General features: G+C 35.7%; 1 protein-coding gene across 2 annotated transcripts in view; it reads right to left on the reverse strand.

Annotated features, from left to right (window-relative positions):
• Positions 1-389: 389 nt before the first annotated feature.
• The window catches only part of Col5a2 (collagen type V alpha 2 chain), a 155165-nt gene continuing 139343 nt past the window's right edge, over positions 390-16211 (reverse strand). The window contains exons 41-53 of one of the 2 annotated variants that reach the window (XM_087567889.1): positions 15232-15393; positions 14616-14723; positions 13452-13559; positions 12346-12399; positions 10816-10923; positions 10265-10318; positions 9494-9601; positions 9058-9111; positions 8012-8119; positions 5743-6034; positions 4162-4349; positions 2590-2829; positions 390-1956 (exon numbers count right to left, since the gene is read on the reverse strand). In XM_087567889.1, coding sequence (XP_087424015.1) covers positions 1810-1956; positions 2590-2829; positions 4162-4349; positions 5743-6034; positions 8012-8119; positions 9058-9111; positions 9494-9601; positions 10265-10318; positions 10816-10923; positions 12346-12399; positions 13452-13559; positions 14616-14723; positions 15232-15393 — 1731 coding nt within the window. In that variant the 3' untranslated portion in view covers positions 390-1809. 2 annotated transcript variants of the gene reach the window in all.

Below are 16211 nucleotides of genomic sequence, written 5' to 3' on the forward strand. Positions count from 1 at the left end.
TAGCCCAAATTAGAAAAAAAATAATGAAGCAGTGAAACAGACATTGAAAATAGAATTCTGATATTGTTCGGGCTAATTTTATACTTGATACACACTGAGGCATGGTTTCTTATTAGTCTATTCAACCATGGATTTTTCCATTTCCTTTACTCTTTACCAATCACTAGCCTGAGTTTTCTAAGGCATAGACTGTCTTCATTGATGTCATCATGCTTTGGCAGGAAATGTCACAGGTAGGTTTCTTTTCTAAGCCAGTGCAAACACAATGGTAGATATTTGTTGCATCTTCTACTAAATTGTGAACAAAAACTACAAGGGGATCTTAGTTTTCACTATTAGAATCTAAAAGGATCTAATATGTTCAAAGAATTCAAGAAACTGAGAATGACTGACATGACAGAAGCGTGCATTTAATTCGATGCTTTGCAGAGATACATGACCAAAGTTGTGTGTGTGTGGCTTGTCCTTTGGGATGGCCTGGGTTATTTATTTCTCAGTAAGAAACACCAGTGGAGCAAACAACTGCAATTAAGAAAAAAAGTCTTGATATACAAGGGAACCTATGTGTTTTGGGTTAAGACACATGCAAGTATTAAACAATATTCTAAATACAATATGAGAGGAACAGTTAAAGACCCTGAAATCATGATCTGTCTCTCAGAAATAGGATGTTTAACAGTTCTGTGTTCACAAATGGCATGGATTCTTTATTTCTAAAGAATGTTATAGAAAGAATTATAGCACCATCATTAAAAGTAATAATTTTAGCCCTGCCTATCTCCAGTCTTGGAATATCAACAGAAGCATAGTACCTTTCAACACCTAAAAAGAATAAACAAAAACAGGAAATCCATCCCAACTTGTAGAGATGAGGTAGCTCATGCTAAAAACTGTTGGGTCATATTTTCTTATGAATGTTCTAATTTTATTTGAGTGATCATCAAAACTCTGGGCTTCTCGATCTTTTCTTTGTGATAGCTTCAGGAAATGAGACGTGCCTGTGGGAGAGTCTCAGCATTCATTACTGTGTATGTGTATTAGAAAACTGTGTGGGCAACTGGGGTTTTTACCCAGTATCTTCTTACATAAGAAACCACAAATATAACCTTTATCCGTATTGAAAGATTACAACAAAAAGGAAAATGTTACTCTTAAATTTGAACAAGGAAAAAACTCAAAGTCTACCAGTCTTTACAAAATAAATTGTAAAGCTGAAGCAATTTCATGGATTCTTTTTCCTCCTAAAATCAATGACTATGTTATTTAAATATATCATTTAAGACAGTGGAAAAGTGATATATTATATTAAACTTAAATTTTTTCTATAATGGTAGTATAATATTAAGACTCGTATAGAGGTGTTCATTTATCACTGATGATTTGGCGATAAGAGGATAAAAGGGGCATAACTCTCTACTTTTCATACTGCAGCCAAGCACACTCAACATGTGCCATCATGTAAGCTACCTGCTAAGAAGAATTTCCTCATAAATACCTAAGCAACGTATTCATTATAGTGAAATAAATTGATGAAAACATATGTATTTTTTAATCAGTTTACTTTTTGTAAAGGTGGTCATTGTCGTTGTTTTAATCTAAACTGCCATATTGAAAAAAATTAAGTCAATTAAACTTGAGAATTGTAAGTAAAATAAATATTCTGAAGGATAAGGTGGTCAGGCACTTCAGATCATATGTACAAAGCTGATGCAGGACCAGCCATTACTTCAAGAGTCTCAGGATGAACTTCAAACAGTCACAGTTCTTGTGTTGGTCATTGATGGTAGTCTCGATACTTCTGGACTTCTGTTACATGAAACAAACTGGCCCAATTTCAAAGCCAAATTCCTGGTCTGCATTGCCAATATCCACAGGACCGATATCTATGATGGGCAAGCGGGCCACATTCTGTGTTCTGTATTCAAAGACAGTCTTGCCTACATTTCCATTTCGCTTCTGAAATTCAAAAGGACAAAGGATTATGTGTGCGTGTGTGTGTGTGTGTGTGTGTGTGTGTGTGTGTGTGTGTGTGTGTGTGTATAAATATATCCATCCAAGAAGTTTATTCAGGAACACCCCACCCTACGTATGTGCACAAGTAACCTTTCAAACCTCATAGGTAACAATGAATAGCCTAGTAAGAGCACCAGTGGAAGGGGAAGCCCTTGGTCCTGCCCAGACTGAACCCCCAGTGAAAGATTGTTGGGGGGAGGGCAGTAATGGGGAGAGGATGGGGAGGGGAACACCCATATAGAAGGAGAGGGGGAGGGACTAGGGGGATGTTGGCCTGGAAACCGGGAAAGGGAATAACAATCAAAATGTAAATAAGAAATACCCAAGTTAATAAAGATGAAAAAAAAAAAGAAGTTAAAAAACAAAAACAAACAAAACAAAAAAAAAAACCAAAAAGCAGTATTATATACAGCTCTGGTAATTATGAACCACTGTGTGTGGCAGAAAGGAGAAATACAAATCAGTGACTCTCTATTGTAGACTTCTAAAAAGCTTATGATTAAAAGTGGGTCAGAATCCTGCCTTGCTGAAAAAAGAGAGGAAGCAATAGAAAAGCATAGTCTAAAAGGCACTTACTGAACAGGTATCTTGAAGAACGGTGTATCTGAATCTGATGTTTCCTTCTCCTTTTATTTCTAAGTCATTTGACCCTTTAAGAACCACAGCTTTCTTGAGGTTTTTAGTTTGATCATCCATATAACCAACAGTGTTCTTACATATATAAGTAAGGTTCTGGGAGGCTTCTTTTGATAAAAGGCGCAGAAAGGTCATCTGAGTAATAGCTGTGTTAGGGGACTTGTAATCTCCATATGTGAACTAGAGAAATGAAAAAAATCTATATAATATGACACACTAAAGGGGTTCATAATGCTACCCAAAGAGATGCCAGGTTGGTGCCAGATAAACTGATAGATGATTAACAGACTATAGATAAATCACTTTTGAAGATTATTTCTTGATGTATATAAAATAAGTTATTTTATATATAAAAATATTTTCAAATATCTATCTACAGTAATAAGAATCCATGTCTTTATGACCTCAGAGAAGAGGTGAAAAGCTGAGTGATTTTAATTTCCTAGAGAAAAGTTAAATATTTTAAAATCTGCTTTAATTATATTTTAATTGTATTTAATAAATACAACTCAACTTTATCATTAATTAGAATAAAAATATGAATTAAGTATAGGTATAAATCTATTTTACTGAATAATTACAAACATATCAGAAATACTATTTTCTATAAGACAAGTTATCAAAACTCATTTCCAACTAACTCTTTCCTATTCTTCTTCAGCTTTGAGTTCTGTTTTCAATGGTCTCATTTTGGAGTCTGACATATTATTTTGTTTATATTACATTTCAGCCATTTATACTTAAATTCAGCTATTCACATATGTTAAATTAAACTTTTATCAAATTATAGTAGATTGTAACTTATCATATACAAAATTATAACACTTGCATAGTATGTTAACTGGGGCAGGGTTGGGGGCAGAGGGGTAAGCTGAGATGAAATATTGATATTGCAATAGGACAACCAAGATCTGAAGAAACTCTGAACCAGCTAGACCTTAATAGGAATATTAAGTATACAGGAACTCAGAAAGGTATCACATATTTCACCTAATTAAAATAATGATTCAAATACTTCACAGGTTTTAAGAAATTACAGTATTTTAAAAATGTACCTAATATGTATATTTATCTTTTCAGACACTACACTAATAACTAACATTAGTAGTGATGGGGAGGTCAGCTTTATCACCGTTAGATTAAAGTAGCAAAAAGGTTTTAAAGGATTTAGTAATTTTATAAATTCTAATTGTGGCCTAGGTCTCCTGGAGTTGAGACAAGTCCCCTTTCAATGTCGTCCATAGTCAGCAACATGTATTAAGGGAACTAATATTAAAAAGTATTTATTTAATTCTCCTAAAAAGTAAAATTAATTATAAGTTTGTATAAGTTACCTCATGGCAAAACATGTTTAGGTAATGTTTGCAATAATCTCTAATGAGAACATATCACTTAAAAGTAAACATAATATATCAAATCCAGTCAAACAATAATAGCATCATTTTAGTAAATATGAAAATATAATAAGTAATAAAAAGTAAAAATATAATCTGGGTAAATATTTTAAATCACCTGAGATCCTCTATTCATGTCGAGACCATACCACACGGGCTTATTGTCAGGGGATTTGCTGGCCCACCACGTTTTCCGTGGAACACTGGCTGGGTTTGCGGAAATGCATGTCTCTCCTGTCTCCAGATTGCAGTAAACTTTGATTGCGTCTTCAGCTGATCCCTGGTTAGGATCAATCCAATATTCACCTATTTTCCAAGATAGAAATATGTGCTAAGTGAAGATTATCTCAAACATGATTGTGATTCTCTACATTAATCAGCAGAGTCATGGTCCTTTATTCAAAATATAATTACTTAGGGACTGGGAAGAAGGTTCAGCAAGTGACGTGTTTGCATGTGAACATGAGGACTTGAGTTTCCATTCCCAAAATCTACACAAAGGCTAGAGGGTTATCATCGCCCACTTGCAATCCCAGCAGGTGGAAAGACGGAAGCAAGAGATCCCTGGAGTGAGCTGACTAGCTAGACTTAACTAAAAAGGGGAGCTGTGGACTCAGCAAAAACCTCATCTTATATGCTAATATAAGATGTATAGTAATTAAGATACCTCGTGTTAGCCTTCTCCACATATGTTCACATGCAGCTCCACACATGTGACATACAAGTAAACATGCATGTAGACACTCACATATATACATAGGGGGAAAGGTAGCTATTGAGCACTGGGGGCCTTCCTCATGCTAACTGCTGTTCAAAAGCACTTTTCCAAACCATGAACTAAAGACTCAAAACATCCAAGTGATTTTTAAACCAGGATAGTGCTTTTTATGCTTGATCTATAATTACATAGACAAATCCATTTACATTTATTTATATAGGTTTATATACACACTTGTACTATTACACATAAACTGCAAAAAATAAAATTTTATATAAAACGGAAGGGAAATGGCAAGACACAAATTAAATAGCACAAAAAGTGTATATTCCTTACATAGAACACTTTTGTCTCTGTCGATGTCAAAGTTCGAAGTTAACTGAAACCCTGATATTTCCCAACTCCTTCAAATCTTAGATCCCTCTTCTCTGGGACTAATTAACTGATTTAAAATTATTGAAGGAGGCAAACTAAGAACACTGTCACACAACTAAGGTAGAAACACTATTTCATTCCAACCGCCATAAAAGCTCACTACCCATGACCTTGCCAGGCAGGATGGCAAAAGATTGATTTGCAGATCATTAAAGTGCAATAAATTGATTCCATATGAAAGTCAATTAGGAAAACATGTTTTTTAATGACCCCTCAATGATTTACCTAATTAAAACTGTGAATGATGATATAGGTAAGAATATATCTTTAATTATGCATGAGCAATATTACTTGTATATATATATGCATATATATACCATGTCCTCAATTTTCATATGATATCACCTTTATTATTTATTTATATATGTTATCTATCATCTTTTCATATAATTGTCTCAACCACAAAACTCTGAATTCTAGAGCATGCTCAACAATATACCTTTGTGTCTATCATTAATTATAAAGTTAAGAATACGTTTTGGGAAGCAGTTGAGAATAATTCAATGCAAACAGCATGTTTTACTCAAATGGCCCCTGTCTACTCACCACTCTGCTTTGTAGGATGGCAAAGCTTTAAATCATCACAAGTGCGGGCTGGGTGCTTCTTGGAACCATCAGGACTCCGCATGGTTTCAATTTGACTACTGAGAGACTTCAGAGTAGCATGGACTCCAGGGTCAGTTTTGTTTGTGTCATCTGGAGCTGCCTGGTCTTCTGTAAATTCTGGAAGTGGATCTGGCATGTTCTCATCATAGTGTCCCATGATATCACCAAGAGCAGCAGTAAGATGACCAGGGGGACCTGGAGGGCCAGGAGGGCCAGGTTCACCAGGAGGGCCCTAATTAAGGAGAAGTTGGGAAGACATTTAATAGCATTTTGTTTTCTTTCACTAAATTGCTACTATGCTAGGTAGGAACAGTTACAACTTGGCACAGTAATAAGTTAATACTGAAGAAGTGTGATTCATGCTTCTTAGACAGGCAGGGCTAGCCTGTCAAGAGATAACATTGCAAAATGAGGAGTGATTTGGAACTGCTTTTCAAGAAAAGTATCCACCAGTCAGGCTCTGAGATAAACAAAGTTTAAAGCCAAACTTTTCACTTTGATGTTGTCTTTGAAGATATGATGTATTTCATGTGAAGAACTTTCAGAGTTACATTCTTTTCAAAACAATTTTGAGCAAAATATTACTGGAATTCTTTAACAGAGCTGTGGGCAGAAGGCAGAAAAAGGATGCCAGCCTCTGAGAGCTGGTTCTATATGTCTGCATGTAAATACAGGATAATAACTACAAGACCCTCATTAGAGAACGTTTTGGTTTGTTCAAATCAAGGAAAAAAACACAGGAAGCTTTTTTGCATGTATAAAAAAGGTTTCCATTATCCTTTTTATACCCTTAAAAGTGTCTCCTGTTCTTCTGTTTTCAGGGGTGATCTGATAGAATGTGACCACTTAGATAACCCCCCCGCAAATGACAAATATTACAAGCTGAGTGTTCTCCATTAATTCTTCTGCATTTTCAGAGGAAGATCTTAAGAGTCTTGAAAGAGCCAAGTAACTACTAAAGAGACACACCTCAGGTAAAGAGTACAACCCTTGGTGTCAGAGGCTGATGTGTTATTACTTGCTCTGCCGCTTAACGAGGCTTCAGGGAAGATATTTTAACCCCTGTGCCAGTGCTTTCTGAAGATAGGGAGAGAGACACATGATAGATATATGAAGAGATAGATAATTGACTTCCTAGGGGATCATCACAATTTCACACACCCTACACTAATATGAGAGGAAGAGTCCCATCTCTGTAAGACCACTGAGCCATAAGAGAGCAAATCAAGCCACACAAGTCAAATGGAAGTCTGTGAAACTTTCCTGACTAGAAGAAGAATGAGCTTATACAGCCACATAATAGATAATAAATATTTGAATCAATGGCACTGCCATTGGGAAAATAAAGACTAAGACGGTGGGGTCAGATAAATAAGATCAAAGCCCAATCAGACGCGCTTTAAATGTACAGAGCAGGTACATGCGTAGCGAGATGCTGAATGTCTGAAGACAGTAACTAACGTGGTTTAGTGTTTGGGATTATCTTATACTAAATGCCATTAGATCTAAAATTGAAACCTGAAAGATGGAATCTTAAATGTCATTTTCAGGGAAGACAATTTTCAAATTCATATAACTTTATTTTGTTTCCAACGCCTGCTGCCTTGGCATTCCCCCCATATGGGGCACTATCATGACCTATGACGGAAAGAAACCCTTTTAACTTGATTTTGTCAGAGTTTTTAACAGCAACATGAAAGCAAACTGAGACAATTATAATTTCAGACAATGCAATTTTATCTAACTTTGATAAGAATGCAATCATTGCTTGATATTTAACCTTGGTATAATATCAATTCAAAGACTTGGTATCTCGAGCTCTCTTTTTTTAATTTTCTTAATATTTACCCTAGGAATGAGAGTAAACATTGTAACTTATGTTATTACAGTTTGTTGAATATCAAATTAATTTCAACTCTGCAAAGCTTTTCTCCCGGGTAGCTTCATTTTCCCTTCTCTGTCTTATTACTGTGATACAGTTTTTAAAATATATTTTATGTCCCATTGTAATTGATGAATTCTCATTTTATATGCTCCAAATACCAAGCATTAAAAGACAAGAAATAATTACTTAAGTAATTAACCTTGCTGTGACTTCTAGGTTTATTTAAGAGTCTCTTGGAACTCTTGTTGGTAAGGTTCCTCATATACTATTGGACAGACTAAATTTTGGCAACAGTATCTTCCATGCAAACTCTTTTGACCTTACCTCTGGTCCTGCTTCTCCTACACTTCCCCGCACACCAGGAGGTCCAATTGGTCCAAGTAGCCCAGGGTTTCCTTCTTTTCCTGAAGGACCTACTGGTCCTGGAGGACCCTGTCAGAATACAGAAATGTATTTTAGAACTACTGCACAATGTCTTTCTAATAAAAGAACCATTATAGAGATGGAGTAATTGCCCTGACTGCTCAGATTCTAGTCTTAATAACTAATAAGTAGCCTTTCAGCATTTCGTTATATTTACAATTTTACTGTGTGTGAACTGTCCATCACTAATTCTGAGTAAAGGACCAAAATAAGTTTAAAATGTAAAGCGGTTAATCACCAACTTTTATTGGTAGCAACTGTTTCATCAAACAGTTAATAAACTTGGTTGAAAATTCAATTGATTTAGAAGGAAATGATGTAAGTTGAGTGTGTGCTATGGTTGAAACCAGTACTTATACCACAGAGCCACATCAAACCCTAGCAATTTCCTTAGTACTATTCTCACTTTATGTATATTTACACTGTACTTAAATATAGCAGATTTTTTTTGCTAATTAATCTTTCTATTTTTTTATTCCATAAATATCTGTGTGAACAGTCTTAGGACAACAATGATTTATAAGAAACAGCACTTATATGATTCTAGAATTTCTAAAAGCCTCAAGTATTGGTTCTCTACTATGATTTGCTTCCAAATTATCTTTGTCTAAGCTTCTAGGGATTTATCACAATTAAAGAAAAAAATGTCTATCTTCAAAATTCGATTCTACTTCATAAGCAGTACCAATCATCTCTAAGAATTTATGTTTAGTGGAAATTTAACCACAAATATGAAATTGTACACAAGCATATGTAAAACCTAGGTAATAGATTTTACAACACAAAATATGCCATATTTCAGGATATTTCTAGTTTACATTACTTGCTAAATTTGTCCCATAAATTTTCCGCCCACCTCAGAGAACATGAAAGAATAAATTTTAATTACCAGAAGTATTGTACTCAAGAAATAGTATACCTGAAGCTTAATAGTTTCTGTTACTTACTCTTGGGCCAAAAGGACCAGGAATGCCAGCACTTCCTTGTTCACCATTTGGACCCTACAGAGAAAGAATAATGAAAGTGTTGCCAAAACACCTAGATCTCTATTATGCTGTATTGTATCATTAAAGGTATGCTGTTTCTAATATTAGCACTACAAACAAAGCCATTGATTTCTTTAACATCTGACTGATACCAAAGACAGCTATGTAGGTAAAGGGGCATGTAGCGTTATGCATCATTTCTTCCCCACAATGTTTTAGCCTATAGATGGGTATTTATATTAGGTAACTATATAATTATCCATCAAGATAATTTTAAATTTAAAATCTATTAATTTAAACATAAAGATAATTTAAACATCTATTCCATAGATGTTTCTTTCAATGTATTAATATATTCTCATATGCAGGAAAAGACAGCATTTAAAAAATAACTTACAGGAGGGCCAGGAAGACCCTGCAAGCCAGTGAAGCCTCTGTGGCCTTTCTGACCTCTGTCACCTCTGTCTCCATTGTCACCCTTATCACCTCGAGGTCCTTGTGGTCCCTAGAAATAGTCAATCATGAACATTAATTAAGACTAGAATTTATTGCAGTTTTACGCTTTATGGTTTATTTATTTTATTTTTAAATAGTTTCTCTAAAATTAAATTTTAAAATAAGTTTTACCTTCCGTGCTTTCTCTAGGAATACTAAATTTACATATGCAAATAAACTGATGAGTTAGGACTGCCAAGATTGCATTGAGCAACAAAGTAGGGCTAAATCGGTGTATTTGTATCTCAGGATAACCAATAGCCACCCAATTCAAAGCCACTGACTGGAAAAGGATTGGGAAAGCCATCCCCTCTGGCCCCTAGCTCCTGCTCATCTGAAGCAAGAAAGCTGCTGTTGCTCTCCAAGGACCTCTGTTTTCCCCATACCAGGTTCAAGACCAACTCCCTTGTGATTTTTGATAATGTGTACTGTCACCCACATTATTTTGTTGTACTAAAATCCTTCAAATCTGTCTTTCAGCTTTTTGAAATATTTGGTACCGAACTATCATACTATATTGCTACCACCACCTAAGAGAGTCTCTGGCTCCTAGGGATCCGTAATTTTCCAAGAGCCTTTCTCCCCTTCTATTTATGAATCTTAAGCTGTATTTTCCCTTTGGGTATATATTTTACACAGAAAAAAATATTTGTTCAGAAAACATAGCACTTACAGGTAAACCACGCTTTCCAGCTCGACCAGGTGGTCCTACAGGGCCTCGGGAACCCTAGAAAATTTTTCATAAAACTTAGGATCTTCAAGCATAAATATACACATGAATATAAATCTAAGAGTAACATCTCAATATAAGCATAGATATAAATATAATGTACACATTGGTGTCTGTCAAATGTTTTTACATCAGGCAAGAATACCCTCACTCTAGTAACACATCACAGTGAACTTCAAATACTAGCTTGGTCAAATAAAGTTTACCTTAATTTTCTAGTAAATGACATTGGTTGCTTAATGTTATTCAAATGTATTACAGTTCCTATAAATCACAACTTATTTAAATAATTAAAGTAACTATATCAGGATTAAATCCATATTCAAATGCAAATTAGCTTTAAAACTAAATATATATTTTAATTCATAATTGTCTGTTTATCATTATTTAGAGTCCTCAGCTACCAACATAATTAAGATTGGATGCATAGACACATAGTTACAGGACAGTATATCAATGTCATATAACTGTCAATATGAAGTTGACATTCTTACTGGCTCTCCTCTTTGTCCTGCATCTCCTGGTGCACCGACAGGGCCAGGGGTCCCAGGGGCACCCTGAGAACCTGGTAGACCAGCAGGCCCGGGGTCTCCACGGTCACCCTGACAAAAAATATATTATTCTTTAAATAATTATTCTATAAGAGCAACAGTGTTCAATATTGCTCATATTATTTACAATATGAAAATATATCTTTTCAAACATGTTTATTATTATTCATTTAATTATTTACTTTTATTCACTAGTCAGTAAATTAAATTCTCAGGCATAGGACTGTTCTACCTTGGCTTTAGATCTTGTCCACTCTTGATTCCTGCTGTTCCCTAAGTCCAGAGTACTAGAGGACAGTAGTGTTTGTCTCTAGAACTGAAGATTTGCTAGTCTGATTTCCTAGACTACCAGACTTCAAGGAGTGTCCACATTTGTAGCACACAATGCAATTTCACAGTGGAAACCACTTCATCCATTTTTCAGATCCACGCACAATCGCTCAGAAAAATCATTCTGAGCATTTTTTAAAAGAGCTCTTCCCCTATGCTATGCAAGAAGGGCAGCTGCCATGCTAACTGCAAGCATCTTACGGTATAATACCCTCAAAGGGCAATGAATTGGGGGCAAACAAAGTTGTATTCAGATTGCATATCTCACTTGAAAGAATTAGGGGAGAAATAGCTCCCCCTAACTTCACTCGGACTATCCCATGTGACTAAGTTGAAACAGCAATTTAAAGTCCACATAGGAGTTCATGGAACAGCAATAATATTTCTGGGAGTGAATATCAAGACCTTTGAATATTTTCCACATTAGGTCAGTACACTAACAAAGGCAAAGGTTCCAGATGTCAGACAATTTCTAATGACTGTGTTAGATAAGGAGAGTCTTAGCCCAGGATTTCTCCACATTTTTCCATCTTCCTATTAATTACATGATAGCATTCTTGTGTGCTTACCCTGAAGAAAAATTTAAGCATATGAATACTTTCAATGTCTGGTTTACCTTTACTGGCCAGATCTGTTCCCTAAATAACAGCTGTGTAACCACCAAAAGAAACTCAGCTGCTGTTATACCTTGTAAAATCATCAGCTCAATGCAGGACTAACTTAAAAACACATACCACCTCTACAGCTTAGAGCGTGTCATTGCTTATATTCTTGTAAGTTACTTTCTTTAGAGAATGAAGAGAAAAGCGTAGATGTCACTTAGCTGAGTGAGTGATACAGAAATTTAGAATATACATTTACCATCTTCATCCAAGGCCTCTATGTTACACCAAATATGAAAAAGCAAGTTGGTTTCTTGCTTTTGAAGACATGTATCATACTTTGTCATGCATTCAGATATTATTTCATTTACAAGATTATCCAAGCTTATGACCTTAGTAAAAAGTTTGCCATCAGAAAAATCAGAGTTTCACTGGGGCTAGGGATAGAAAGTATTTTCATTAAAATTATTATTATGCTAGAATCATGATGATTTCATTCTTACATGGTTTTAAAATTCTATCTAATCAACATTGCACTTACCCGTTCTCCAACAGCACCATCCCGTCCTGGGGTACCATCATTACCAGCCGGACCCTAAAAAGAATAGTGTTAGACACAGCTTCCTAAGGAGGTTTTTAAACTTTCAGCCTAGTCGACAGGAAACTGACCAACATGTTTCCTCTTTTTAAAACCATAAAATGGCAGTCAACACTCACCAGGACCTTGGCAGGAGAGAAGTGGCTCCCCTCTCTTTTTATTGTCAACGATTGTAAAGTTACCATATTATTATTTACTCCTATTGCTCATTGCTAGCTCTCATTAAAGAAAAACTCCCCAGATGCATGGAAATCAATCACAATCCCTGAGCTGCTTTCTTGCATTTGACCTGAATTCTCACTTTGTTTATCCAAATAATAGTTTTTCAGACTTTGAAACTATATGACTGTGTTCATGTTATATAAGATTATGTTTCAAAGTATATACTATTCTTTCCTGATCATTTTACACACACACACACACACACACACACACACACACACACACACACAATTAGCTTTAAAATCATTGACTAATACTTTCAGGAAAAAATGTGATGTTTTGGTAATTTACTCATTAAGCTATTAAACAGAGGATATTCTATTCTTTAGCTTCTCAAAATGCCTGTTAGAGCCTTATTTCCTCAAAAAAAAGATGAAAGGAATATGACAAATATAATGTTACTTTATAGTGATAAGAGAAACACACTCTACTTTCCCTTTTTCATGAGCCATAATAGTTTCATTAATCCTATCTCCATAAAACTTGACAATTTTGATAAATATTCCATTACATAATGAAATAATAACAAGGAAAAAGATGAATGGCTATATCCTTCCACCTTCAAAACAATTTGCCAAAAGCTAAGTCAACCAAAACACTCCCTTCAGCTTTTCTAAAAGTCAGTGGAAAGGAGCTAATTCGGTTTCTCTATCACTTAGCCAAATCTCTAGGGAAGAGGAGTACATCAAACAGCGTGACAAACATCTTTCTTAAACTCATGTGTGCAATCCATTTCCACATATCTACATCAATTTGATAATGAAAGAACTATACCCCTCATATGTGTCTGAAATAAAGGTGTCTTTGTTAAGGACCATAGTACTCACTTCTGGTCCAGGTTCCCCCACAGGACCATTGGAACCTGGAGGTCCTACGGGTCCAGGGGGACCTTTATCTCCTGTTGCACCAGTCGGTCCTACTTTTCCTGGTGTACCCTGAAATTAAAACACAAGTAGGTAAAACACTGCAGAGAAATGTAAGAATATCAATTTCTACAGGCCCATTTATTCAGTAGTACTTCAGTATAACTGTCCATATCATACAGTACCCATGATTGCTTAAAGACATGTCTACTTCTTATCACATTGCTCAAGACATATCGAAGAGACCAAAATCATCCCACATCTCCTGCTTCAGTATGCATTTTGTGTTTGAATCTATGTAGTCAATTCTTGCTATGCTTCTGCTTCCTGTATCACTTAAAAGATATACACACCCTTATCATATGTAGTCAACTATAGCTATGCTTCTCTTATCTGTTATCAAAGATATACATACCTTTATCACTCCTGCTTTTTCTGCTCATTTTTTAAAATGTGTTTAAAACTTTTACTTTCTGATTCTTGACTCAATTCCGATATCAATAAGACAAACTTTAACTCCTAATTTGTTCACTTCATATTTGTACCCAATAGTCTGCTAGATTCTCGTACCAGTGGTCTATGTTCCACATGAAAACATCATTTCTCCCTCAAGCATTGTCAACTGGAAAAATCTAGTTCCTTTAAAGTTTTAATAAAGTGAAACTTTCCTCCATACTCAGAATAATATAAGAACCCCAAGCACCCAAAAGGAACAGGGGATTGTAGTTCACCAGCAACGATTTCTGAAGTGGCCTTAGCTCAGCTATGTCTTCTCTTTGGTTGTGTACTGTGAAGTAGGGCTGTTTTGTTAAGGATGTTTATTTTAACAGATACTATGACCAGGAGGTAATCCCACTTCTCTAGCACCAGGCATCAGTTTTATCTTTGAAGAAATACTGAGTCACCAAAAATCCAAACACTTATCTACATCTCTTGACCCAAAGTTAAACAGATATGTTTGTCAAGTGTGTTAGCACTTAATATTTAAGACCAAAAGGTTTTTAAAAGCTAAGAAGTAATGTCAGCTTAAGACTCTCTGAACAAACACATTAAGCAAAAGAATCCAATTCTTTCCACAAAAAAAGTAAATAACATCTCAGACGAGCCTTGACTAATACAGCTACTTACCGCTGGGCCAGGAAGGCCAGGCATTCCTCGCTCCCCACGTTGTCCAGGCATTCCAACAATTCCTCTTTGCCCAGTGGTACCAGCAGGACCAGGGGGGCCATCTGGACCCTAATGGTGATAGACTATAGTTACTACTATAAAGGATGATTTCATACCTAAAGAAATTATATAGTTAACTAAGGCTTTATAGAATTTGGGAGGTATGAGAAATAAAAATAGAAAAAACAAAACCACCAACCAAAAAACTTCTTGTTTTATCCAAGCATGAATGGGAACACTTTGAATGTTAGCATAGCCTCCGATATTATTCAACACCTGGAGGAGACCTTGCTAGGTAGTGAAAATAAAAAGAGAGCTATTTCAAATAAAATCTATTTTTTCCCATTTAAGAGAACAAAAAGAAAATTTAAAGGACTGCTAAACATTGTTAATATTTAGTCTTCACAAAGAAAACATTCAACCAAGAAGGTTTAGTCTTAGAAAACCATGTACTTTTATATCAGAGAATTAAAAATTGAAACTTAGTGAGATGAAAGCATTTAGAAATATTTCCAGAATAATATTGTGGTAAGTTTTATAAATATTTCAGTTGGAGTGAAACAGATGCCAAACTTACAGGTTGTCCATCTTCCCCTGGGTCCCCTTTGTCTCCTGGGCTACCAGGTGGGCCAGCTGGTCCTCTATCACCCACTCTCCCATGAGAGCCAGGGTCCCCACGAAGACCGGGTGGTCCTTCCTTCCCAGGTTCTCCTATGGGCCCTGCAGGTCCTGGAGCTCCCTGGTATCATACAGAAAGAAGCAATGAGGAGGGCAAAGTGGAAGCCAAGTAAGAAGAATGGACTGAGAAGGCTCGCCCTCGGGCAGAGAGCAGTGCTGTACAGGATTGCTTCTTATCTTCTTAGATAATTGGCCACTGAGCATACTTAAGTAAAGCAAAAGAAACAAAGTATAGCTGTAGATTAATGCCCTGAGAGAGGCCTACATTCCATTTTTCAGATGACCATTCATTATTTTAAAAAGTTCTGAAATTAATTTTGAAACCTATTTAAGGCTGTTCTCACTATAGATTATAATGTTATTTATTTCATTTGAACCAGTTTGAACTGGTCTTATGATAGGAGTTACTATGGAAACGTTTAGGGGTTGATGTGATCGTGAAGCCCTTGTGACTGTGGCAGATGGTATGGATGTGATACTTAGCATCTACATGGTGGCCACACCTGCTTCTCACACAAACACCAGAGGATTTAACACAGTTTCTGGCCTCCACAAGCTACTGTATGCACATGGTCCATAAACCCATGCAGGCACAGTCAGATATACAGATATACTTATCATCCTTGCTTCTGAAAAGGAAGTTTCAGAGAGTCTAGAGATGCTTTCTGACTGAGATTTATTATCAGCACATAACAATAAAGTACTTAGTACTCAAATGGAAGAACAGCCAGACATTGGATTAGAAAGAACTTACAAATCATCTCCTCTAAGGTAATTGATTTGTAACATTGAATTTGTTTTGATTAAACTACGCTATGATTGTTAGAAGACTTAACAAAGAGAAGAAATCATAAGAGACTAAATCAAAACAATAATTAA

The sequence above is a fragment of the Rattus norvegicus genome, chromosome 9, assembly GCF_021556685.1.
Source record: "Rattus norvegicus strain SHRSP/BbbUtx chromosome 9, alternate assembly SHRSP_T2T, whole genome shotgun sequence".
In the NCBI taxonomy this organism is placed as follows: Eukaryota; Metazoa; Chordata; class Mammalia; order Rodentia; family Muridae; genus Rattus; species Rattus norvegicus.